At 38.1% G+C, this 27,538-nt stretch overlaps 1 protein-coding gene across 1 annotated transcript in view; it reads right to left on the bottom strand.

The window, feature by feature from the left end:
- The window catches only part of sh3kbp1 (SH3-domain kinase binding protein 1), a 245,343-nt gene that overhangs the window by 113,729 nt on the left and 104,076 nt on the right, over window positions 1-27,538 (bottom strand). The window contains exon 4 of the mRNA XM_072260725.1: window positions 21,772-21,878. Coding sequence (XP_072116826.1) covers window positions 21,772-21,878 — 107 coding nt within the window. The remainder of the gene's footprint in view (window positions 1-21,771; window positions 21,879-27,538) is intronic.

Below are 27,538 nucleotides of genomic sequence, written 5' to 3'. Positions count from 1 at the left end.
ACTGAAAATATTTGTATAAATCGACATGGTTCATTTCAGCAACTACAGACATTTCATGAGCATCTCTGATCCCTGAAAACTGAGCTACTGACTAAGATGAAAATATCAAAGTATCAGGAGAAAGTCATAACTTCTGAGTGAGGTCAATTCAGGATAAGAAAGCCAATCTGATAGAAAATTGGCTTGTGAGAGGAATCAAAGTGTGGTACTGGAGAGTTGTTATTCAGATTGAAGGCTTGGAACCTGTGGTGTACTACAGGAGTCTGTGCTAAGTCCACTGTTGTTTGTCATCTATATTAATGATTTTGCATAACAGGATTGGGACATTATGTTACAACCGTACAATTCATTGGTGAGACCTACCACTTGAAATACTGAAGGATGTATTAAGCTGGAAAGAGTGAAGAAAATATTCACAAAGATGTACCAAGACTAGAGGGATTGAGGTGCAAGAACAGGCTTGAGAGGCGGGAGTTTTTTATTTGAAGTAAAGGAAGTTGAGAAGTAACTTTACATATAGTTATATAAAATCATAACAAGAGTAGATAAGGTGAATGATCAGAGTCTTTTTCTCCAAGATAGGAGAGACAAAAGTTAACAGGCATAAATTCAATGCAAGAGAGGAAAAATTTAAAAGGAAACTGAGAGGCAATTTTCTCCACACAGAGGGTAGTGGGTATATGGAACAAGCTGTGCAACTATAACTTTATGACTCTAAGTCAGCCATACTTCAAAAATGATTCTAGCTCTCACTGATCTAAACTGGCATCCTACTTCTGAAAATTTGCTCACTCAATTTGCTAATATTTTTATGAACTGACCTGTAAGATTTAATTCAAAGCTAAAATTAATTTCCTATTGTGTAACTGCAGTTAGTAACAAGGCAAACAATATTTTGTGCTACTTATTTTTCCTATGAGTTTCTTTGACACAAATAAGCCAAGCAGAAGAATTATGTCGAGCCAAATAATTTATATGCAAACGTAACTGTTTTGAACCATTAAAATTCATGAATTTTGAGCACATTTGAAGTCATGAAACATTAAGCTGCAATTGAAGGCCAGTGGACATTCACACATGCAGTACATGTGCCAGTGTTTTATTTTGTATTTCACACCCATGCTCTGCAGCACATTAAATGGAATGAGTGGGATGTCAGATGCACAAGCTTCTGACCTCCCACTCTCATCATTGAGTTCTATGGCCTTCAGTAACAACCTGTGGTGCACATTATTTTAATATATGGCCTTTTAGCTTTATGCCAGCCAGAGCTGGTTGTCTAATACGGTGGCCCTCTTGAGAATTGTAGCAACACACATCAAAGTTGCTGGTGAACGCAGCAGGCCAGGCAGCATCTCTAGGAAGAGGTAAAGTCGACATTTCAGGCTGAGACCCTTCGTCAGTACTAACTGAAGGAAGAGTTAGTAAGAGATTTGAAAGTGGGAGGGGGAGGGGGAGATCCAAAATGATAGGAGAAGACAGGAGGGGGAGGGATGGAGCCAAGAGCTGGACAGGTGATTGGCAAAGGGGATATGAGAGGATCATGGGACAGGAGGTCCAGGGAGAAAGACAAGGGGGGGGGGGGAACCAGAGGATGGGGTTTGCGTCTCTTGAGAATTATATTTACCTCTGTGGCCCCCACCCTCCATAGATTGTTAGCTGCTAAATTTCTTTGGTCAACTGTACTAATTATTCTAACACAGTCAATATTTATATTTGAACAGGTTATAAGTATTACTATTAAATATGTTACAGGTGCATATGAAAAATAAAACTTTTTCAAAAGTCTGAATAGGATACTCTAATATATATAGATATACAAACACACACACACACACACACACACACACACACACACACACACACACACAATGTTTTCCCAACCAGCAGTGAAAAAGTGCTTAATATTGTTACTTCAGATATTTAGTGAAAATCTTGCAACTGATGCAAACCAGCGAGTTTTTGAATATCTGGTTGCAACTTGGTTAAAGGTAACCAAAGATCACCTCTTTTCACAACATTAAGACGGTTGCAAGGTTTTAACAGCAGGCAAAGAGCTTGACTAAAACCACATTCAATTAGATAAGAGGTGGGAAATCCAATTAAAAACAACCTTACTTTCTCCCAGAGATATGGAAACATATTTTGAATATTATTAGTTACCCAGAAATTTTGCTTGAGCCGTTATATCACTCTGCAGGTCAATAAGACATTCTTGTAAAGTGATGCCAACATCATTCACATTCACCCCAAATGGATCCACCACACAGTCTGGAATGCATATCTCCAGCAGATCTCTGAACCAAAATTCCATTATCAGTGTTTCAAATGATCAAGGTAGACAATCAGATCATCTTTCAATTCTATTCTAAATGTGGCTAGTGAAGGAAATTGCATAAGTGTGCGACATCCAATATTGCTGCTGGAAAATTTGAGGTTTCCAAGCAAAGTGCCATGATATCAGACTGCAGTTCTTTTCCTTCTAACTGTTTGTTTAATAAATTCAGTTTGTTGAATATATCTGACAGGTAAAATATGTCATACTTAGCAGCAGTGATTTATTTTCCAAGCTGCTTATCACTTAGTAAATGCTACAATATTTTAGTACTATTTCATTAAAAAAGTAAATTCATCACAGCCCATTCAGAAACTCCTGTGACCCCAGTCTTTTATTTTTTACTTGTGCCCCTATAAAACCCGGCATGGCACCCTGGGGAACCAAATAGCCCACATTCAGAACCACTAATCTAATAACAGGCTAATTCATTTGAGTGGCATCAAAGTTCAAAGTAAATTTATTATCAAAGTACATACAAGTTGCCATATACAACTCCAAGATTAATTTTTTTGTGGGCATACTCAATAAATCCATAATAAAATCAATAAAAGATTGCTCAACTTGGGCATTCAACCAATGTGCAAAAAACAACAAACTGTGCAAATAGAAAAAGAAATAATAATGATAATAAATAAATAAACAATAAATATCGAGAACATATATGATGAGTCCTTGAAAGTGAGTCCGTAGGTTGTGGAAATATTTCAATGACAGGGCAAGTGAAGTTGAAAGAAGTTATCCCCTTTGGTTCAAGAACCTGATAGTTTAGGGGTAATAACTGTCCCTGAGGCTCCTGTACTTTCTTCCTGATGGCAGCAGCAAGAAGAGAGCATGTCCTGGATGGTGGGGGTCCCTGATGATGGATGCTGCTTTCCTGCAACAATGCTTTGTGTAGATTGTCTCAATAGTGGGGAGAACTTTACCCATGATGGACTGGGACGTATCCACTACTTTTTGTAGGATCTTCCATTATAGGGCATTGGTGTTTCCATACCAGGCTGTAATACAGCCAGTTAATATACTCTCCACTTCACATCTATAGAAGCTTGTCAACGTTTTAGATGGCATGCTGAATCTTCACAAATTCCTAAGGAACTAAAGACACTGCCATGCTTTCTTTGTAAATGCACTTACATGCTAGGCCCAGGACAGGTCCTCCAAAATAACAACACAAAGGAATTTAAGCTGACCCTCTTCACCTCTGATCCTCCGATGAGGATGGGCTCATGGACCCCTGTTTTCCTCCACCTGAAGTGAATAATCAACTCCTTGGTCTTGCTGACATTGAGTAAGAGTTTTGTTATGGCACCGCTCAGACAGTTTTTCATTCTCCCTCCTATATGCTAATGTATCAACACCTTTGATTCAGCCTACGACAGTGGTGTTGTCAGCAAACTTGAACATAACATTGCACAGTCATAAGTGTAAAACGAGTATAGCAAGCAGTTAAGCAGGGCACCATGTTGCACCCGTGCTGATGGGCATCATGGAGGAAATGTTGTTGCTAATCTGAACTGACTGGGTTCTGCAAGTGAGGAAATCACGGATCCAATTACACAAAGAGGTATTGAGGTCAAGGTCTTGAATCTTACTGATTAGTTTAATGGTATTAAATGTTGAGCCTTGTCAATAAGGACCATCCTGACACATGCATCCTTGCTGTCCAAATGTTCCAGATTTGAATGAAGAGCCAATGAAGTGGCATCTGCTGTGCACCTGTTGTTCTGGTAGGCAAATTGGAATGGATCCAAGTCACTTCTCAGGCAGGACTTGATATGTTTCATCACCAACGTCTCAAAACAGTCATCACTGTGGACATAAGTGCAACTGGGCTATTGTTATTGAGGAGAGGTTACCACTTTCTTCTTAGGCACCTGTATAATTGAAGTCTGCTTGAAGCAGGTGGGTACCTCAAACTGCCAAAGCGAGAGTTTAAAGATCTCAGTGAATACTCCAGCCAGCTGATCAGCACAGGTCTTTAGTATTTGGCCAGGTAGCCCATTTGGGCTGGATATTTTTCAGGGGTTCACCCTCCTGAAGGCTGTTCACACGTTTGCCTCGGAGACTGAAATCACAGGATCATTTGGGGGCTGTGGGAGTTCATGATGGTTCCTCCATGTTTTGATGGTCAAAGTGAGGCATTGAATTCACCTGGAAGCGAAGCGAAGCCCCGTTATCACCTATGACACCTGATTTAACTTTATAAGAGATGATCGTATTCAAGCCCTGTCACAACTTTTGAGCATCCTTCGCTGATTCGTTTAGTCTGAAATTGCCACTTCACCTGTGAAATGATTTCCAGAGATTGTACCTGGACCTTTTGTAATTTTCTTGGCCACCAGACTTGAATGCCTCTGATCTGGCCCTCAGCAGACTGCGGCTCGCATAGTTCATTCAGGGCTTCTGGTTGGGTAAGACTAAAAATGATTTTGTGGGGATACACTCGTCTACAACTGTTTTAATAAAGTCCATGACAACCCTGGTGTATTCATTCAGATCCAAAGATGAGTCTTTGAACACAGCCCTCTCCATCAACTTGAAGGAATCCCGTAGCCGCTCCTCTGCCTCCTGCAACCATCTCTTTGTTGTCCTAATCTCTGGAGCTTTGTTCTTTAGCTTCTGCTAGAGTAAAAGCCTCTGCTTTAGCTCCTTTGCCTCTTCAGTGCTTGATTATAATTAGCCATTGTTGGTATGTAAATAGCGATCAGGATTATAGAGGAAAACTCCCTAATAGAACAGATGGCATTTGATTGTTAGGTGTCAAAGGTCAGAGGAACATGAGTTCCACAAAACCACCACATCGAAGCACCACCGAGAGTTTATAATGAAACACACACCTCCACCTTTTGCCTTTTCTGAATCAGTTCAGTCCAATCCGTGAATCAAGAAGTCTTTGGGTCCTATCACTGAATCTGGCATGGCAGAAGTAAGCCACACCTCGTTCAATCATGGAACACAACACTCATTTCCCTCCGATACAGTAATCTTGTCTACAAGTACTCAATCTTGTTCTCCAGAGACTGTACATTTGCTAACAAGATGTTGGGTAGGGGTGGGGGGGGGGGTCTCATCACTCTGTGTTTCATCCTGGCTTGGAGTCTCCGTCTTCTGCCTTGCTTCCAGCCATGGTGATGAACCTTCATCTGCTTAAAGGTGCCGTACCCACTTGCTTCAGTCCTTTATAAGATTGTGAAATCTGTAGACCATTAAGTTGGTTTAAGAATTCATTGCTTAATGGAAAATTACATGGTGCAGATTGCAGTGAGAATAATTCAAAAGAGGTATATTTAGAAATATTGTACACAGCCCGCGGAATATCCATAATTAAATTGCAACCAAAGCCAAGTTCTTTTTTAATCCACTATTTATGATTTTAATTATTTTAACCATAATTCAATGTGATTTAAAAAAAATTAATTTAAACTTGAGTGTCTTTAATTGCACAGGCTGTCAACTCCCATCAGGGCAGGGCAGTGCAGTGGCAGGGACAGCTATGACACTTGGAAACACAGTCATCAGTCACTCATTGCAGCATCATGGACCTTGAGCGTATTGGTATTAGAACAGTTAAGTCACTCGAGTGTTTAGATTTAGTTTCATATCCTCATCCAACTCAGACTGCTTCCAGCAAGAATCATTGGAGGAAAGAGAATTCTGGCAGGTTTTAATTCTGTAGTATGCCTGATACAGTGAGAACAATTACAACATCTGCTAGTATTGTCATGGATCAGATCAAAGAATTCCCTATAGAGGTTTTTTCCCCCTGGTTTGTATGGCTAGGTTCCATACTAAGTAGCATACTTACTAACCATGCCATCAAATGCTTTTAACGGATAAGCATGAGAGTACTATAGGTACAGTGTAAAGACTAAAGGTCTCTACATAAAAAAATGTTCCGTTAAGAAGCACAGCACAAGATAAAAATACCAAGGGGATAAAATAACTTTTCCATTTTAATTTTTGATATTTTCTTATTCTGTTTACCCCTATACTTAATGAGTCATCATAAATTTATGTTCACCAACTGCTATTTACAAGAGCGTGAATGAAGATCATGTTAAATCAGGATACGCTTTTCCGTTTTCTTAGAATAATATTGCAGCTCAGCTAGAGAATAAAGGATACTAATCCATTTCTACAAATCCATAGTGTTGTATGTTAATCTCACTTACAAACAGTAGAATGGCATCTTTAATTGTGACCATGAAACCACCAGATTCAGTTCAAACAAAATATCTGGTTCACTAATATTCTTCAAGGATTGAAATCAGCTGTCCTTGCATTGCTTGGCCTATAAGTGTGTGTGCATATGACCTTCATTCCACTAAAATAGCTTCGCAAGCTGCTCAGTTCAGAAGCAATTTCTTCTTGTTTCCTCGAAATTAGTCATGGCAGATCAGTTCCTTCCTCAAAATTAGCAGAACCAGGATTGTTCCACAGTCTAAATACTGAAATTGGAAACATATTGAACAGAGAGAACACAAAATTATCCTTCGTGTCCTTGTATAAATATGATCTTTAGCTCTTACACCCTTCTGAAAACTGTACAAGATCTTACACTTTCAGGACTTAACTACATTTGAGAATTGGAAAGTAAAATACATACATCAGTAAACACAAAATTCACAAAGTGTTCTACATAAAGGCATGCATTGATTTTAATATAAACCAATCAAATTGGTAGTCAGAGATTTGAAGCTTGGGTCAAAATTAATATATGATGTTGCAAACAAATTTGTAAAATTTGCAATGCTAAGAATTTACCTATTTTCGATTTGCTAAAGAATAAAAGTATAGAAAAAGGCATTAAAATAATCAAAATACATTGTGCAGAGATAATGAAATAAAATTGTGATTCTCCCCCCCCCCCAAACATTACCCAACCCCCTCCATGCACTGTCCTTAGGCTAAGTAACAAAGATTAATAATACTGGTTACAGAAGGAATACTGTGAGGGTAATGCTTCAGTAAAAAAGCTTCCAGATTCTTTGATTTTCATCTATAACACAGATGAATGGATATTTTTGTAATTGAAGCTATTAGCTATCATTCGGAGCGCCATTCCTTCTCTGGTTTTTGATTCCTTGCTGCAGGCATTTTAGCATTCCCGCTTGTGACTGTGTCACACAGTTGCATTAACATTACCAGTTTGCAGACCTCTCTCCAGTTTTGGAAGCCAAAAACCAGCTCCAGCTTTTACTTTAAAAGCTTTAAAACTTAATTTTGGCAATACTGTGTCATCTGACACAAATCCAAAACAACTTTAAAGTTGGTCCTTGACAGAAAACAGATAGACAAGTTTAACTCCGTGTTTGAATTCTCAGGAGATTATGGCACAAAACAGCCTGTGATCAAAGGCAAAACTAAAACTAAACTGGCAACCTTCCTTAAAGATCCCATGGGGAGGGGGGGAGGGAGGGTTATATTAAATATAGCAGGATTTAACGGAACTTTTATTTTGCTCTTCAAATTTCTAAAAGTACAAGATGAAAAAAATGTCATGGATGAAAACACTTCACTGCAATTCGAGTAGGCAAATTATTCAACTGTTATCTCCTTAACAAGACCAATCTGAAGGCTAAAAAATTAGCAGCACATCAATTTTAAATTATTTTACTATAAATAACCATTGCACATCCTTTGTGGAAACAAGGAGTTGCACCTGAACTGGAGGGGAACTATTATCCTAGTGGGAAGGCTTACTAATGCTATACAGAGTGGAGGGGATTTAAACTGGAGTTGCAGGGGAATGGAAACCAGCACACCAGAACAGATAGTGGAGTGGTTGTAGGGAAGGATGTTGTTAAGCCTGCTTACAAGGTCAGGAATCAAAAGGTCAAGCATGGTGGGTCTAATGTTCTGAATTGCGGATAGTTCAATGTAAGGAATACTGTAGGGAAGGTGAATGAGCTTAGGGCATGGATTAGCACATGGAGTTATGACACTGTAGCAATTAGTGAAACTTGGTTACATGACTTGAATTGAAATGACTATATTACCTACAACCTTCATATACATGAAGAATAAAAATCTTACATTACATCTCCCGTCTAAATGTGCAATATATAGTAACTTATAATAAATAATATGTACAACAGGACAGACAATATAACATAGAAATACAATTGTATCAGCATGAATTAACCAGTCTGATGGCCTGCTGGAAGAAGCTGTCCCAGAGCCTGTTGGTCCTGGCTTGAACGCTGCAGTACCATTTCCCGGATGGTAGCAGCTGGAACAGTTTGTGGTTGGGGTGACTTGGGTCCCCAATGATCCTTCGGGCCCTTTTTATGCATCTGCCTTTGTAAATGTCCTGAATAGTGGGAAGTTCACATCCACAGATGCACTGGGCTGTCCACACCACTCTCTGCAGAGTCCTGTGATTGAGGGAGGTACAGTTCTCATACCAGGCAGTGATGCAGCCAGTCAGGATGCTCTCAATTGTGCCCCTGTAGAAAGTTCTTAGGATTTGGGGGCCCATATCAAACTTCTTCAATCATCTAAGGTAAATGAGGGACAGTAGTGGCAGCTCAATGTTCTGGGGTTCCTTGTTTTAGACGGTATGGCATGGGAGGTATTTAAAGGGGGAGGGGTGGCATTATTAGTCAGGGAAAATGGCACAACAGTGCTCAGTCAGGTCAAACTGGAGAGCTCATCTAATGAGGCTTTATGGGTAGAACTGATGAATAAGAAAGCTATGACTACATTAATGGGATTATATTATAGACCGCCCAACAGTCAGAGGGATTTAAAGGAGCAAATGTGTAGAGATATCACAGACTGTTGCAAAAAACATAAGGTTGTGATAATAGATGACTTTAACTTTCCACATATTGACAGGGATCCCATACTCTAAAAGGGCTGAATGGGAAAGAGTTCTGTCAAATGTGTTCAGGAAAGTCCCAACTAGAGAGAGTGCAATACTAGATCTTCTATTAAGGAATGAGACGGGGCAAGTGAGAGAAGTTTGTGTTGGGGAACACTTTGCATCTAGTGATCATAATGCCAGTAGTTTCAAGGTAATTATGGAGAGGGGTAGGTCTGGTCCACTAACTGAGATCCTAAATCAGAGAAGATCCAATTTTGATAGTATCAGAAAGGATCTGGAAAGTGTGGATTAATGTTTTCTGGCAAAGGTGTTCCTGGTAAAGTGAGATGCTTTCAAAACTGAAATTTTGAGAGTACACAGGTTGTATGTTCTTGTCAAAATATAAGGCAAGGATAAAACATCTAGGGAACTTTGGTTTTTGAGAGCTACTGAGGACCTTAAGACAAAGAAGGAGGTACATAGCAGGTATAAGCAGGCAGGAATAAATGAGGTACTTGAGGAGTATAAGAAATACAACAGAATACTTAAGAAGGCATGAGGTTGCTCTAGCAAACGAGGCGAAGGGACAAAATTGATCCTCTGGAAGATCAGAGTGGCAATCTATGCATGGAGCCGAAAGATACGGAGGATTTCTTAAATGGATTTTTTGCATCTATATTTAATAGGGAGATAGACACAAATTCTACAGGTGTGAGGCAATGCAGAGGCGAGATCATGGACTCCATACAGATTACAGAAAAGGAGGTATTTAATGCCTTGAGTCAAATTAGGGTGGGTAAATCCCCAAGGCCTGACAATGTCTTCTCTCAGACCCTGTGGGAGGCTAGTGCAAGAACTGCATGGGCCCTAGCAAAGATATTTAAGATATCCTTAGCCACTGTGAGATGCCAGGGGATTAGAGGATAGCTAATGTTGTTCTGTTGTTTAAAAATGGCTCTCAAATTAAGCCAAAAAATTAGAGTCCGGTGAGCCTGATATCAGTAGTGAAAAAGTTATTGGAAGGTATTCTAGGGGACTGGATATACAAGTATTTGGATAGACAGGGACTGATTAGGGTTAGTCAACCTGGCTTTGTGCATACTAAGTCGTATCTAACCAATTTTATAGAGTCTTTCAAGGAAGTAACCAGGAAAGTTGATGATTTTAATGGACGTTGTCTACATGGACTTTATCAAGGTCTTTGACAAGGTCCTGCATTGGACATTGGTCAAGAAAGTTCAGTATTTGGCATACAAGATGAGGTAATAAATTGGATTAGACATTGGCTTCGCAGCAGAACCCAGACAGTGATTGTAGATGGTTGCCTCTTTGACTGGAGGCCTGTGACTAGTGGTGTGCTGCAGCGATCAGTGCTGGGTCCATTATTGTTTGTCATCTATAATCAATGATCTGGATGATAACGTGTTAAGCTGGATCAGCAAATTTGTGGATGACACCAAGATTGGGCGTGTTGTGGACATTTGAGGAAGACAGCAAGGAAGACTGCCAAAGATTACAGTAGGATCTGAAACAGCTGGAAAAATGGGCTGAGAATGGCAGATGGAATTTAATGCAGACAAGGGTGAGGTTTTGCACTTTGTTCTATGACTCTAAACAAAGTCCCTTTTTCACACCATCACCTTCCATCATGATGTGTATCAATAACAGTGCTAAAGGAAACAGTTTCAGAACAGTTCAAAACTCAGTGAAGATATGCTCTGAATTATCAACAGCAGCAAAACTATATTCTATCAGAATCTGTAACCTTGCAGACTGTTACACCATTACCCCTAGAATTCAGCAGTTGCACGTTAATAGCACATTTGTCATTTACAATGTGATGAAAGGTATTTTCAATGGAAAATCGGACTTGTTCTTCACATAGACTGGTTAGCCGATCCCACAAACAGGTACTTAATATATATGAAACGAGCACTAGTGAGAAGAGAGGAAGATTTCTCGTTCCTGATAGTTATTTTTTCCAGACCAAAATTTCCAACACTCAACTGGCACAATCAACAATAAATCTACAAGCCAATATCAAGTGATTTATATGGTCCCTCACCTACAATAACTTTCTTAGATGCTTCTTCCAGATGGTGATTGGCATGGAATAATAATTATTCAGCATAGAAAGGGTGGCAAATGATAATCAGGTCAGTTCCATCCTCATGTATGAATTGTTGCCAAGGCATTTCAGGTGTCCACAATCATTATTTTGAAATAATTGGATCTATGCTGCTTGATTGTGTAGAACCATAAACTTCACCTCTCGTGGGCTTGTTTTGTTGGTAGATGAGACTTCACTTAAAAGGTACAATTCTATGTGATTATACAAAACTTTCACTTGATTAACCCTGGAGATATGTCAATGTAATCATGAAGAAGGCATGGCTGCAGCTCTACTTTGTTAGGAGTTTGAGGAGTTTTGGTATGTCACCAAAAACTTGCAAATTTCTATAGATGTACAAGTGAGAGCATTCAGACTGATTGCATCACAGCCTAGTATGAAGCCTCCAATGCAGAGGGTCAAAAGAGGCTGCAAAAGTTATAGATTCAGCCAGCAGAACCCTCTCTGACCATCAAGTACTCTTCAAGACACAGTGGTTCAAGAAGGCAGCATCCATCATTAAGGACCCTCGGCATCTGAGGCATGTCTTCTAATCATTACCATCACCACACCCCCCTGAAGACACAGTCAATGACTTAAGAACAGATCTTCCCCTTCAGCATCAGATTTCTGAACATTACAGCATTATTCCTTTTTTTTGGTATTATTTACTTAAAACTTATAGATGCTGCTGTCGCAAAATAACAATTTTCAGGTCATATGTCAGCGATAATATATCTGATTCTGATTCTGAATCATTTTTGCAAAAGTCACCCAACACTCACAAAGAGGATATTGCGGGATTGTTTGGGTTGGGTTACTCCACTGCAGTAACAAAGTCTGAGTGGCACATCCAAATTTCATTTTGCTTTGATAGAGTGGTTGGAAGTGGATTACCATGCATATCAGAGTCAATCACATTTCTTTTGGTCCAGTCTTCCTAAAGATTGAAAGATGACAAAGATCTCATTAGGCTATGTGATAAAAGAGGTATAAATATTTCACAAAGCTAAAAAACGAAGTGTTAGAAAATACAATAAATCCTTGTGATGAGTGAGGAGTTGTTACGTTATGTAGGTGAGAATGGATTCCGAAATCCATCTTAAAAATAACCAATCCTGTATTCCATGAGTTACACAACAGCTTTTCCAGTAATATGAGAAAATAATATTATAATCCAGGGCAACATTCGCTTGCAAGTCACTTTCAGATCAGCACCTGTGATCTGTGTGATACACCAGTACACAATGCAAGCTAAAATGAGCACTGAGGTTAAACGGCATATTTTATAAAGCTTTTACAGAATTAGACAGCATACAGAAGCTTGCAAACACAGTGCTGTCCAGAAATCTGTGGCAAGCTTCCTTACAGAGCACTTCATTATATAATGAGTTGCCAGTAAGTTTAACATTGTATAAACCCAAGAAGATGCCCTACTTCTGACCTTGTGATGGAAGAAAGTTTCTGATAAAGCTGCTGATGAAAACTGAACCAAGTAAGTGACCATGACTTCAAGACAGCATTGGATTGCCTTCTTAACCTACTTACTCTACCTCTGAAATTCAGCTTCATTGTTCACGTCTGGAATAGTGCTGTAACGAGGACTCTGATTGAACAATCAAAGTGGAAAGCAAATGTGAAGGTTGTTACCAAGTGCAACTTGGCAGTATTGATGGAAATATTAACCAACACTTGGCTAATGGTTGAAGGTCATAATAACTTAGATAGGATGTGTCTCGATTTTTGTGCACCAGATATACCTAGAAGTTTTCTCACTTTCAACTGACACTTGCCAATGTTTATGCTTTATTGGGAAAACTTCATCTGGAATTATGACTAATTTTGTAACCCAAATATTCAACTCTAAGCTGAGATGTTTCATTGCACAACAAACACAGGCATATCTGCAGTAGGTACTCAAGCATTTTTCAGTTTCAGTGAAGCAAATTATATGGGCTAAAAACAAACTTCTGTGATATTGGATTAAGACAAAGAAACTAAGCACTTCCAGCTGAAAGATACTACTGATTATATAGTCACTCCCTTTTCACTTATGTTCATCTCCACCATCATTGGCGTTTTCACAGAATCGCATTTTCTATCGGCTGATTAACTGCCTAACACCGTTCATATCCATTGCAGAGCTTTAAGCTGATCTTTAGACAGTAGTTAGTTGTGTATGAAACCTCTAAGCATAATCCTGTAATTTTAGGTATGCTTTTCCTATCTTAATTTGTCAGGGCAGAGTGAGCAACACCATCCAATGACATTATAGATTGCGTGAAACGCATACACACCGTTATATTTTGCAACTCCAAAAATCTGATCAAAAGAAAAACACAGGGAGACCAAGAGAACTTTAGTGAGGTGTGCACTTATGATCATGTGATGGCGTAATGACATATGCCATTCACGTACTTTAACATATAACCCGTAATAAATTATGTAAACAAAGAATGCTTTATCAAATATATTTACAATAGTACTGAAACATTAAATGCACAACACACCCCACTTAGCACTACCTCACAGAATTCCAATTCATTAGAGTACTCTTGAGTCTCTAGTCAAAACACTCACAGGTACAGTATATAATTCTGCAGAACATTAATAAAGACAAACATTCAGTCTGCATATTGTGGTACTGGGAACCACAATATGCAGGAACATGGCATGAATCCCTGCCCTCACCACCATATGTCGCCATACCAGTATCTGTCCTTGGCTGGTGCTCTTGCAGCAGTGAATTGCCCGCAACTCAGTTTGGAGAGGCTGCAAAAATGCTCTAGTTGTTATTAAATGCTTCACCTCTGATCCTCATTGAAGGATCAAAGGTGGACAGGGTGAGCAGATTTAAATTCATCGGTCTTATTATTTCAGAGGACCTGTCCTGGGCTCAGCATGTAAGTGCAATTAAGAAGAAAGCATGGCAACACCTCTACTTCCTTAGAAGTTTGCAGAGATTCAGCATGACGTCTAAAACTTCAACAAACTTCTAGTGGAGAGTGTACTGACTGGCTGCATCACAGCCTGGTATGGAAACACCAATGCCCTTGAACGGAAAATCCTACAAAAAGTAGTGGATATAGTCTAGTCCATCATGGGTAAAGCTCTGTCCATCATTGAGCATATCTACATGAAATGCTGTTGCAGGAAAGCAGCATCTATCATCAGGGACACCCACCACCCAGAGCATGCTGGCTTCTTGCTCCTGCCATCAGGAAAGTGGTACAGAAGCCTCAGGACTCACACCACCAGGTTCTGGAACGGTTACTACCCCTCAACCATTAGGCTCTTGAACCAAAGGCGATAACTTCACTCGCCCTATTACTGAAATGTTCCCACAACCTATGGACTCACTTTTAAGGACTTGTCATATTTCTCAATATTTATTGTTTATTTATTATCATTTCTTTCTTTGTATTTGTACAGTGTGTTGTCTTCTGCACTCTGGTTAGATGCCCAAGTTGGGCAATCTTTCATTAATGGCGGGAGGATGAGATAGCAGCACGCCACGTGCGTACAGCCCTCCAGTGAAAAATGGTATCGTATCCGTTAAATAGGGGCCGTGGACAATTCTGATTTGATGGAGACAGACGTCAAAGCACAGAGGAACATCTGGAGAAATTTCTGAAACGCCAGTTCGCTGCCGTTGTTACTGCGTGATCGAGAAATCTTCTGGAGGGTAGGTCTCAAAATCCCCGGCTTTGCCTGCTGCTGGCGACCGAGATTGAGGTTGAATCGGTCGGATAGAGATGGTGCTCAGTACTCGGTGTCGGAGAGCTGATCGGAGGCTCGAAGTTTTCGAATGACTCAGAGTTGGACTGTGGTTGGGCATGGCAGGGAGAGTTTTCTTCCTTCTCTCCTCTGCATGAGATGTGGGACATTTGAGAGACTTTGAACTTTTTACTGTGCCATGGACTGTTCTTCATCAAGTTATGATATTGTTGCACTGTTGTAACTATATGTTATAATTATGTGGTTTTGTTAGTTTTTTCAGTCTTGGTTTATCCTGTGTTTTGTGATATCACACCGGAGGAAATATTGTATCATTTCTTTTCTTTTTAAATCTTTTTATTAAATAAGTATACAAAAAGTAAACCATATAAGCACTAATACACTGTTAGAAATTACAGGAGATATTAATACCAAAAAAATTGATACAAACAGTGCAATTTAAACATAAAATAATAACGTAAAATAATAGTATACTAATTGTATATATATATCAATAGAGAAAAGGAAAAAAACCCCCAAAAAAAAACCCACCGTGCAACTAAACTAAAAGCAAAGCAAAGGGCTAACTTGGAAATAGGTAGAGCTAAAAAACTTAAAATCACGTCCTCAAACCCGACCTCCATTAAAAACAGTTTTAAAAAAAGCAAGAAGGGAATATAAATATTAAACAAAAGAGAAAAAAAAATTACATTAAATGAAAATATTGAATAAAAGATCTCCAGGTCTGTTCAAACTTAAATGAGGAATCATAAAGATTACTTCTAATTTTCTCCAAATTTAAGCATAATATCGTCTGGGAGAACCAAAAAAAGGTAGTTGGAGCATTAAGCTCTTTCCAATGTTGTAAGATACATCTTTTCGCCATTAAAGTAAGAAATGCAATCATTCTACGGGCTGAAGGGGAAAGATTACTGGAAATTTTAGGTAATCCAAAGATAGCAGTAATAGGATGAGGAGAGATATCTATATTCAATACCTTTGAGATAATATTAAAAATGTCTCTCCAAAAAGTTTCCAGAGTAGGACAAGACCAAAACATATGAGTTAAGGAAGCTATCTGCCCCGGACATCTATCACAAAAAGGATTAATATGAGAATAAAAACGAGCTAATTTATCTTTGGACATATGTGCTCTATGAACAACTTTAAATTGAATTAGGGAATGTTTATCACAGATAGAGGAAGTATTGACTAATTGTAAAATCTGCCCCCAGTCATCCACAGAAATAATAGAACCCAATTCTTGTTCCCAATCTGACCTAATCTTATCAAATGGAGCTTTCCTAAGTTTCATAATAATATTATAAATAATAGCCGTTGCACCTTTCTGACATGGATTAAGATTAATTATAGTATCTAAAATATATGTAGGAGGAAGCATTGGAAAGGAAGAAAGTATAGTACTTAGGAAATTTCTTGGTAAATATTTATTAGATAATTGTTCAAGGGAACCATCTAAAAATAAATCCAAAAACCGTGAAGTACCCTTAGTCTTCCAAATTTGAAATGCACGATCCATAAAAGAGGGAGGAAAAAGTATGTTACCTAAAATAGGAATCGCTAGCCCAAATTGGTTAAGATCGAAAAATTTTCTGAATTGAAACCAAATACGTAAGGTATATTTAACTATCGGGTTAGAAACCAGTTTGAGGCGTTTCAAATCGAAAGGAAGAGAGGAACCTAAAATAGAGCCAAGTGCATAGCCCTGAGCAGATTGTAATTCCAATACTACCCATTTAGGGACAGATAGTGTAACTTGGTCAGGTAACCAAAATTTCATATGTCGAATATTAATTGCCCAATAATAGAATCTAAAGTTAGGTAATGCTAAACTTCCATCTCTCTTAGCTTTCTGTAAATGTATTTTACCCAGTCTCGGATTTTTATTTTGCCAAATAAATGAAGAAATTTTAGAGTCAACTTTATCAAAAAAAGATTTTGGAACGAAAATCGGTAATGCCTGAAATATATATAAAAATTTTGGCAGAATAAACATCTTAACTGCATTAATACGACCAATCAAAGTTAAATATAATGGAAACCATTTAGATGAAAGTTGAATAATATGGTCAATTAAGGGTAAAAAATTAGTCTTAAATAAATCTTTGTGTTTATAAGTAATTTTAATCCCAAGATATGAGAAATAATTATTAATCAATTTAAACAGAAAATTATGATACAAGGGAAGTTGTTTATTAATCGGAAAAAGTTCACTCTTACTAAGATTTAATTTATAACCTGAAAAAAGACTGAATTGTGCTAATAAATCTAAAGCAGCAGGGATAGATTTTTGAGGATTAGAAATATATAAAAGTAAGTCATCAGCATAGAGTGATATTTTATGGGACTTTAAGCCCCGAGTTATCCCAGTAATATTTGGAGATTCTCGAATGGCAATTGCAAGAGGTTCTAATGCAATATCAAATAATAAAGGACTAAGAGGACAACCTTGTCGAGTACCTCAAAAGAGAGGAAAAAAAGGTGAGCTTAAAGAGTTAGTACGAACTGAGGCCATAGAAGAATGATATAACAGTTTGATCCAAGATATAAATTTCGAGCTAAAGTTAAACATTTCAAGCACCTTAAATAAGTAAGGCCATTCTACTTTATCAAAGGCTTTTTCAGCATCTAAAGAGATAACACACTCAGGAACACTTTGTGAGGGGGTATAAACAATATTTAACAGTGTGCGAATGTTATAGAAAGAGAAACGACCTTTAATAAAATCCGTTTGGTCTTCCGGAATAATAAAAGGGAGAACTTTTTCTAATCTGTTTGCTAATAATTTAGAAAAAATTTTGGAATCAACATTTAATAAAGATATTGGTCTATAAGATGCACATTGAGCAGGATCTTTATCCTTCTTTAATATTAGAGAGATTGACGCTCTATAAAAGGATTCGGGAAGTTTACCAAGTTTCAATGAAGCCTCGAAAACCCTACCGAACCAAGGGATTAATGAAGGTGCAAAAAACCTATAAAATTCCACGGTAAACCCATCAGGGCCAGGAGCTTTCCCCAGGTTCATAGAGGAAATAACATTCTTAATCTCATCAGTGGTAATGGGAGTATCTAGCATAGAAGACATATCCTGTGAAATCTCAGGGAAATCTAGGTTATCTAAAAAGTCATTCATATATTTAGAGTCTCGTAAAGACTCAGATTGATATAAGGAAGAATAAAAATCAAAGGAGGTTTGATTAATCTCCGCATGATCAAATATCAATCCATCATTTTGATTATAAATCTGATTAATTTGAGATTTTGAATAATTAGACTTCAATTGGTTAGCCAACAATTTGCCAACTTTGTCACTGTGTACATAAAATTCACTTCTTGTTTTCTTTAATTGGTTTACAATCAAAGACGAAAGTAATAAACTATGTTTCATTTGAAGTTCAGTTCTTTGTTTATACAACTCCTCAGAGGGAGCTGTAACATATTTCTTATCAATTTCCTTAATCTTGTCCACAATGACCAACTCCTCCTGCTTCAGCTTCTTCCTCAAAGCAGCAGAATACGAGATAATCTGACCACGAATATAAGCTTTAAAAGTATCCCAAAGAATGTTCACAGAAATATCCTCTGTATAGTTGATTGTAAAAAAAAGATCAATCTGTTCATTCATAAAGTTAACAAAATCCGAGTCCCGAAGCAACAACGAATTAAAACGCCATTGTCTATTATTTTGTGCGTTGACCTGAATTTTAATAGAAAGCTTAAGTGGAGCATGATCCGAAATGGTTATAGAGTCGTAATCACATTTAATCACTGAAGAGATAAGCCGAGAGTCAATAAAGAAGTAATCAATTCTTGAATAGGAATGGTGAACATGTGAAAAAAAAGAAAAATCTTTTTCCTGAGGATGCAAAAAACGCCAGATGTCCGTCGACCCAGAATCAGAGAGGAATGAGTTAATCAAAGTTGCAGATTTATTGGGTAAAATCCGTAAAGGAGCCAAACGGTCCAAAACTGGGGATAAGCAAGTACTAAGATCTCCACCCCAGATCAATGAAAACTCATTCAAATTCGGGAACCGATTAAATAATGATTTATAAAATTCCGGACAGTCCATATTGGGTGCATAAACATTGACCAAAACTACCTTTTTATTAAATAGTAGACCACTAACCAGTAGAAATCTACCATTCGGATCAGAGATAATATCATGTTGTACAAAAGTAACTGAGGAGTCTATAAAAATAGAGACGCCTCGAATCTTAGCATTAGAGTTCGAATGAAACTGTTGGCCCTTCCAGAATTTACAAAAACGTAGTCTGTCTCCCCTCCGCACATGGGTCTCTTGTAAAAATAGAACATGTGCTTTAAGTCTCCGGAATACTTTAAAAACTTTTTTCCTTTTAATAGGATGATTAAGACCATTAGTATTCCAGGAGACAAAATTAATAATAGACTCCATAAACCCTAAAGTCAACCCGCAAAAAAAAGGATTGACGATAGGTTCGACCCACGAACCCGGAAAGGGAGCAGAACAAACCAGAGATAACGGGAAGGAGAACGCAACCAATACTTCAGCAATATAAGTAGCCCAAGAAGAAAAAAACTAAAATGTGAAGCCCCTCCCACCACCCCCCACCCCATGACCCCAAGGCTAAATGTAAAGCAGACCCGCCAGAAAGAAGCAAGCACTAAAACTACCCCCATGACTTTGGATAGACGCTCACTAAAAAAAGTGTAAATATAAAAAAGATCGGCTAGTTATAAAACAGTAGAAGAATAAAAAAAAAGGTAAATCAATTAAGACAAGCACAATGTAAAACAGAGAAAAAGCCTGAAAATATAAAGAAAACCGTAACAGACCACAGACCCTATGATTAACCAAAAAAAAAGAAATGAAATTATTAATATAAACTAGTTAGGAAAACCTACAAAAAAAAGTACATTTAAAGACTACGAAATTTAAGGCCTCAGGGGAAATACGCAAAATGATACTAAGGGAATAACCACCCATAATCCCCAGAGAAAAAGAAAGGAATGAAGCAGTTAGAAAGAAAGTTTGGCAACCATATTAATTAATCAAAAATAAACTTTTCTGCCCATATAAAACAAACAAAAATTAAACCCGACAGATTCACAACCTCCGATCAAATAGATAGTTAAAAATTACGATTAAGATGTTGAAGGTGAAAATTGATCCAGATAACTCTGGGCATCCGATGGAGATTCAAAAAAAAACGGGAAGCTCCATCAGGCGTGCGGATCCTTAAACGTGCTGGGTAAAGCAGCGCTGGTTTTAAATCCATCTTGTAGTGTTCCGACATCACAGATCTGTAACGAACCTGTTGATCCCGAATCTGTTTGCTGAAGTCCTCCACGAACCGGAACTGAAGATCCAAAAAATCAATGTAACCTTTAGATCCAACAAATCGTAGCAGTTTCTCCTTGTCTTGAAAGTAATGAAAACGTAAAATGACATGCCGAGGTTTATCTGACTTAGACGAATATGATGGAACTCTGTGAGCCCGATCCAATAACGGTGGTTGGTCAGGAAATACGGTAGGAAATGCGTCTTTTAAAAGTTGAGAGAAAAACTTTATAGGGTTGTCAGATTCAGCAGCTTCACGAACACCAATAATTCGAATATTCTGCCGTTGCATTCTGGATTCTAAGTCAGAGTTTTTAAAAGTCAAGAAGTCAAGTTTTTTCTTCATTGTAGTAATTGTTTCTTCAATTTTCTCCATCTTGAGTTCATTTTGTTGCGTGGATTTTTGAAGATTAGATATAGCCGACTGATGTTCCGTGATAGATGTTTGCATTTTATCGATTGAATCGGCAATTTTCTGGAAATTAATTGAAATTTCCGCACGAATCAGCTCCTTTATAGAGGTTGAAATTTCCCTTTGAATTAGATCCGATATAGCTTTCAGAGTCAAAGGCGGTTCAGTCGGAGGGAGATCGGTACCTTTTGGTCTAACCGGAGGTTTGCCGTCTTTCCCATTTTTTCCGTTCTTAGACATAGCAGACCTTAAAAGCATCCAAATATCAAAAAGCCCAATTTATTTCAGATTATTGTAAAAGTCGATGCCTTAATGGTTAGTTAAATATAGCTGATCATAGGAAAAAAAACTCAGAGGTAATGGAGCGAGTCAAGAACACGACTTCACTCCATGAGCTCTACCGGAAGTCTCCCATCATTTCTTAATGCATGCATTACTAAATGACAATAAAAGAGGACTGCGTGTCTTCATAATCTAATTCTGCTACGGTTATTATTCTAAAGATTTATTGAGTATGCCTGCAAGAAAAAATGAATCTCATTGTTGTATTTGGTGACATATATGTATGTTGGTAATAAATTTACTTTGAACTTTGAAGGTTATTACATCATTTTGTTAAGATTCTTATAATTCTTACCCACCCATCAAATTCTTACATCACTCTCAATCAAATCACTATCCTCGTACTTTAATCCCTTCTGTTGAATCACCAACCACAATATCACCTTCCTGAGATGCAGTGGCCAGAGTTGTATATAGTAGTCTAGAACTCTTTAATATTTTTATACTGCTGAGTACTATCCATCCATTTCTATTCCAAACCACCTGAATATTCTATTAATGTTTTTTCCTCCCCCCCAACACTTTATTGCATGCTCTCAGTGATTTTTGAAACTGACCTCAAGTTTCTCTGCTCCATAATTCTAGCTTCCCAAACTTGAGAAACCGCCAAACTGCACAAGTATTTTAGATATATAATTATTCTTCTGTAAAGTTGTGACTCATCATTTTCCGTCATTACTTATATACAGATACTTACTTCACCCAATACTTCAATGATTTCACCGATTTTCAGTTCTAGCTCATCATCATTCTGAGGAGTGTAACTAAATGCCACTTGACATCGTCTTGATCTAATTTTTTCAGCTGTGAAAATAAAAAATAGCATTTTAAGCAATTCTGTACCAGAATGAATTGGGCTTTTATATGAGTAAAACAAGCAGATGGTTCTGACAATGGAGATATACACTATGTGTAATGTTTGCAAGTGAATCATCAATTTAATTCCAATATCATAGGAATGACATAAGAAATTCATAAGGATTTACTGAGGGTGAGAGAAACAAATATTTGTAATGGATTTAATAATTCTGCATCACTATTTAAGAGTATGCTTACATATGAACTTTTGCAATGTAACAAGTTAGAGTATACAGTCATATTCTCAAACTTGCCAGACTAGAATCATTGGGCAGAAAACGACAGCATGAAAAGCTTACTACATTCGATAAACGTTTATAAGTATCTACTAGTTGAAACATTTTTAAATGCAAAATGAATGGTTAAAAGCTTTCAAATTTTTGCAAAACATTATGTAATTACAGTATTAAAATTATTGGAACCATGTAAAGTACTGAGTTTCCATGGATGATGCCCGACCTGCTGAGTTCCTCCAGCGTGTTGTGAGTGTTGCTTTGACCCCAGCATCTGCAGATTATTTTGTGTTTAAAGTCCTGAGTATTAGACTCACTCACAAACAATTAAAGCTTTTGACAAGGTGTCCCTGCAGTAGGGCAGTCCAAAGGTTAACACACACTGGATCTGAAAGATGTTGAAAAACTGAGAAAAAAAATATATATATGATGAGGATCAGAAAATTGGTGGTGTCAGAGATAACAAAGAAGGATGTCTGAGGATACAGCAGGACGTACAGTAGTTCAGCTGAAAAGTTGAGTAGAGCAATGGCAGATGGAATTTAATCCAGGCAAACACAAGGTAATACATTTTGGAATGTTAAATATTGGCAGGATATTTACAGTAAACCACATAGCATTTTGGAAGTTTGATATACAAAGGGACTGTGGGGTGCAAGACCATATTTCCCTGAAAATGATACCACAGTGAGTATGGTAGCAAAGAAGGCATTCGGCATGTTCAGCTTCATAGGCTGAGAAAATGAGTCTTAAAGTTAAATTGAAATGTTGTGTCTGTATAAAACATTGGTTAGGTTGCACAGACTATTCTGTACAATTCTATTTACCACAAGGGCGAGACAGAAAGGATTTGCTAGAATGTTACCAGGAACAGAGGGCTTTAGTTACAAGCAGAGATTGGATATACTGGGCTTGTTCTTACTGGATTGTAGGAAGCTGAGGGGTGACATAATAAAGTTTTATGTGGAGGGAATAATGATCATTGTCAAAAGAGCTTTGTCTCAGAGTAAGATAGTCTAAAACTAGATAGCACAGTTTAAGGTGAGTGCAGAGAAATCTAAAGGAGACCTAAGGGGCAGCTTTTTCCACACAGAGGATGGTGGTTGGAATCAGCAGCTAGAACAGGTGAAAGAGGCAGAAACAATTACAATGTTTAAAAGGTACTGGGACAGGTACTTAAGACAGGAAAGGAAGAGAAGAATGCTGGCTTAATACAGGCAAATGTGATTAGCACAGTCCTTAGGGGCAAGTTGACCCAAAGTACTGCTCCATGACTCTGTCTCCCCTTTGCACAAAGACACATGGAGGCATTGCCAATTCTGAAGCTAACAGCAGCATAGAATTCAATCAATTAAACTGTCTTAAATTAATACAAAATAAATTATACTTGCAACTATTGCACAGGCAATCCTTAAAACATGCAAAAAAAAATCAAAAACTAATCTTCTTCCACCATTTATAGTGATCAGTACAAAATTGGGTGAAAGTCACATTTTCTCTAATTCATCATTTCATAGTCATAGTCATAGTCATACTTTATTGATCCCGGGGGAAACTGGTTTTCGTTACAGTTGCACCATAAGTAATTAAATAGTAATAATAAAACCATAAATAGTTAAATAGTAATACGTAAATTATGCCAGGAAATAAGTCCAGGACTAGCCTATTGGCTCAAGGTGTCTGATCCTCCAAGGGAGGAGTTGTAAAGTTTGATGGCCACAGGCAGGAATGATTCCTATGACGCTCAGTGTTGCATCTCGGTGGAATGAGTCTCTGGCTGAATGTACTCCTCTGCCCAACCAGTACATTATGTAGTGGATGGGAGACACTGTCCAAGATGGCATGCAACTTGGACAGCATCCTCTTTTCAGACACCACTGTCAGAGAGTCCAGTTCCATCCCCACAACATCACTGGCCTTACGAATGAGTTTGTTGATTCTGTTGGTGTTTGCTACCCTCAGCCTGCTGCCCCAGCACACAGCAGCAAACATGATCGCACTAGCCACCACAGACTCATAGAACATCCTCAGCATCGTCCGGCAGATGTTAAAGGACCTCAGTCTCCTCAGGAAATAGAGATGGCTCTGACCCTTCTTGTAGATAGCCTCAGTGTTCTTTGACCAGTCCAGTTTATTGTCAATTCGTATCCCCAGGTATTTGTAATCCTCCACCATGTCCACACTGACCCCCTGGATGGAAACAGGGGTCGTCAGTACCTTAGCTCTCCTCAGGTCTACCACCAGCTCATGTCTCTTTAAACAGGGCACAAAATGTGAATACCAATAAAATATTCCTTAGGTAGATGCATTCAAAATAGGTTTGCCAATTTTTATGCATGATGCAAAAATGCCAAAAAGCCTCACCACCTACTTTCAGCATTATAAGAAAATTGAAAATGACTTCTTTAGTTCCCCACTTGATTTTCCTTGGTTGCTTCCAGCAGTGCCAAATCATTAGATAGCCCAAAACAGTCTTTGAGAAGATGACAATCTTCATCAATATTTAGTTTTAAAAACAAGAATAACAAAGGTCAAGTGAAAAAGGTACTTTAGGATCAATGTCAACCACCCGCTGAGAGCATTTAATAAGATAGTCCAGCCACTACAAAAGAAGTGTTAATACTTTGTGACAGCATTGGACGTGATTCAATGAGTAAACCTGTCAAAACCATAGCTCCATTCCAGACACCTGACCACAAAATCTAGACTATTTTACTGCTGTACGGAGTGAGAGTGTGTGCTGAACAATCAGACGCTCCAATGACAAAGAAAAAACAGAAAATCTTTCCATGTTCACCTATAAACTAATGGCACTAAATCAACACAGATCATGTAGTCATTAGCACATTTCTGGCTGTTATGGCCTGTCTTATTTTGTACCTTACATCCAAATGTACAAGACATTTGCATGCTATATGACTGTAGGCCTTTTTTTTAAGTATAAAAAAACACAAATTTAGTGCAGCATTCTAGAACCCCAAACTTTCAAAGTATTTCAGGAGTATTACTTTGCAAAATGTAGTTTCCACCATTTGATTCTGTTTCACTCTTCTAACCAACCCACAGAGGATGCTCAAAGGTATGTGGTATTTGTCACAGGAATGTTATCATTCTGCAGCTTTGATGGCAATACATTAAAATCTAATTAAGCTCTGTTTTCTGTAGGAATCAAGCACCAACAATCAGACCTGAAGTCACCAAAACAAGCACATCTATATTCAAGTTATTCCACATATGTACAGTAGAGAACATCCTAACAAGTTGCATCACTGCATGGTATGGAAAGTGCACCATAGAGGACAGGAAGGCTCTACAACGCATAGACAAAACTGCTCCGACGCATCACCGGCACTAACCTACTCACCATTAAGGACATGCAGTACTCTGCAAAAGTCTTAGGCACATGAAAAAATATTTTATGAAGCAAAAATAATTTTAAAACAAATATATAAAGTTTGTAAATATCAAAAAATTACTATAAATGCAGTAGACAGTAAAAAACTAAATCAAATCAATATTTGGCCTTTAAAACCATCAATTCTCTTATGTACACTGTTGTGCAGTTTTATAAGAAAATCAGCTGGTAGGTTGTTTCAAGCATCTTGCAGAACTTGTCTCAGTTCTTCTGCAGACTTTGTCTGTCTCACTTGCTTGGTCTCTCCAGGTAATCCCAGTGACCCTCAATGATGCTGAAATCAACACACCATCTGTTGCAGAATTCCTTGTTCTTTTCGCTGAAGATAGTTCTCTATGACCTTGGCCAAGTGTTTGGGGGTCACTGTCCTGCTATAAAATGAAGTTGGGACTGATCAGGTGTCTCTCTAATGGTAATGTGTGATGGATGAGAACCTACTTGTACTTCTCATCATTGAGTATTCTATTAATTCTGACCAAATCACCAACTCCATCTGCAGAAATGCAGCCTCAAACCTGAAGGGAACCTTCACTGTTGGCTGCAAACACTCATCCATGTAGCGCTTTCCAGCTCTTCTACGACAAGCTACCTCCTGTTTGAGCCAAGTATTTCTAATTTTGGCTCGTCAATCCAGAGCACTTGCTGCCATCGTTCAGCACCCTAGTGTTTTTGTACAGGGGTGAGTATCTTGGCTTTGTTTCCACTTCAGAGGAATGACTTTTTGTCAGTAACACTTCCATGAAGACCATTTCTGACAAGACTTCTCTGGACTGCAGAGGGGTGTACTTGGGTTCCAGAGGTTTCTGTGAGTCCAGAGCTGATAGCAGCGTTGGATTTCTTCTGATCTAGGAGAGAGATCAGTTTGATATATCTCTCATTTGCTGCACTCAGCTTCCATGGCCGACCATTGCATTTCTGGTCCTCAACCATGTCTGCTTTTTTCTGTTTCTTCAGAAGAGCTTGGATAGCACATCTTGAAACTCCTGTGAGCTGCAAAATTTCTGCTTGGCAAAGACCTTACTGATGCAGGATAACCATCTTGTGTCTTGTTGCTATGCTCACTCTTGCCATGGTATAAGAATTGATGATTTGAAGGTTAAAATGTCACATCTGCCACACCATCACCGTTTAGTTTGGTTGTCCTTCACCCAGTTTGATTCCTTCAACACCAATTTCTGTTTCAGTATCTCTTCCTAGAGATGCTGCCTGGCATGCTGCGTTCACCAGCAACTTTGATGTGTGTTGCTCTGTTTCAGTTAATCAGTTTAGTTCATATAACTCATTCTGTCATTAAACATTAACATGTGTTTGTTATCTTGTTTCATCATGCACTGGGCTGTATACCTACAAAGTAATCAAGTTTCATTTGAAAAGTGTTCTGTTACTTAATATGTTACTTTAACAAAATACAAAAAAAATCTGTAACATTTAATTTTTTTGGAACATAAATGTTTGGAAATCTAAAATTTGCTCTTTTTTACTAACATACTAATGGAGAAACCAAAAAAACATCTAAAACAAAATTTATATAAAAATCTCGGGTGCCTAAGAATTTTGCAAAGTACTGCATATAAAGAAAGGTGCCAGAAAAGGGCAGGAACATCATGAACTATCCCAACCCCCTGCTCGTGAACTGATCCACGCCAGGACCACCAGACTCAAAAAGTTACTTTCCCTAATCAATAAAGCTGATCAACACCTCCACCCACTAACCTACTCCTTCACACTCCAACAACTATTCATCATTACCTGTCAATCACATTATGTACAGATACTCCTGTACCTAGTGTCACTTTATGGACATACAATCAATCTATGTATATAAGCTATTGCACTTTGTCTGCCTTCACTGCACTTTCTCTATAACTGTAACACTATTCTGCATTGTTATTGTTTTCCCTTTTACTACCTCAATGCATTGTTGTAATGATCTATATGGATGGCATGCAAAACAATGT

This window comes from Mobula birostris, chromosome 6 (assembly GCF_030028105.1).
Source record: "Mobula birostris isolate sMobBir1 chromosome 6, sMobBir1.hap1, whole genome shotgun sequence".
Classification (NCBI taxonomy): Eukaryota; Metazoa; Chordata; class Chondrichthyes; order Myliobatiformes; family Myliobatidae; genus Mobula; species Mobula birostris.
This window is presented reverse-complemented; position numbering and strand designations above follow the sequence as displayed.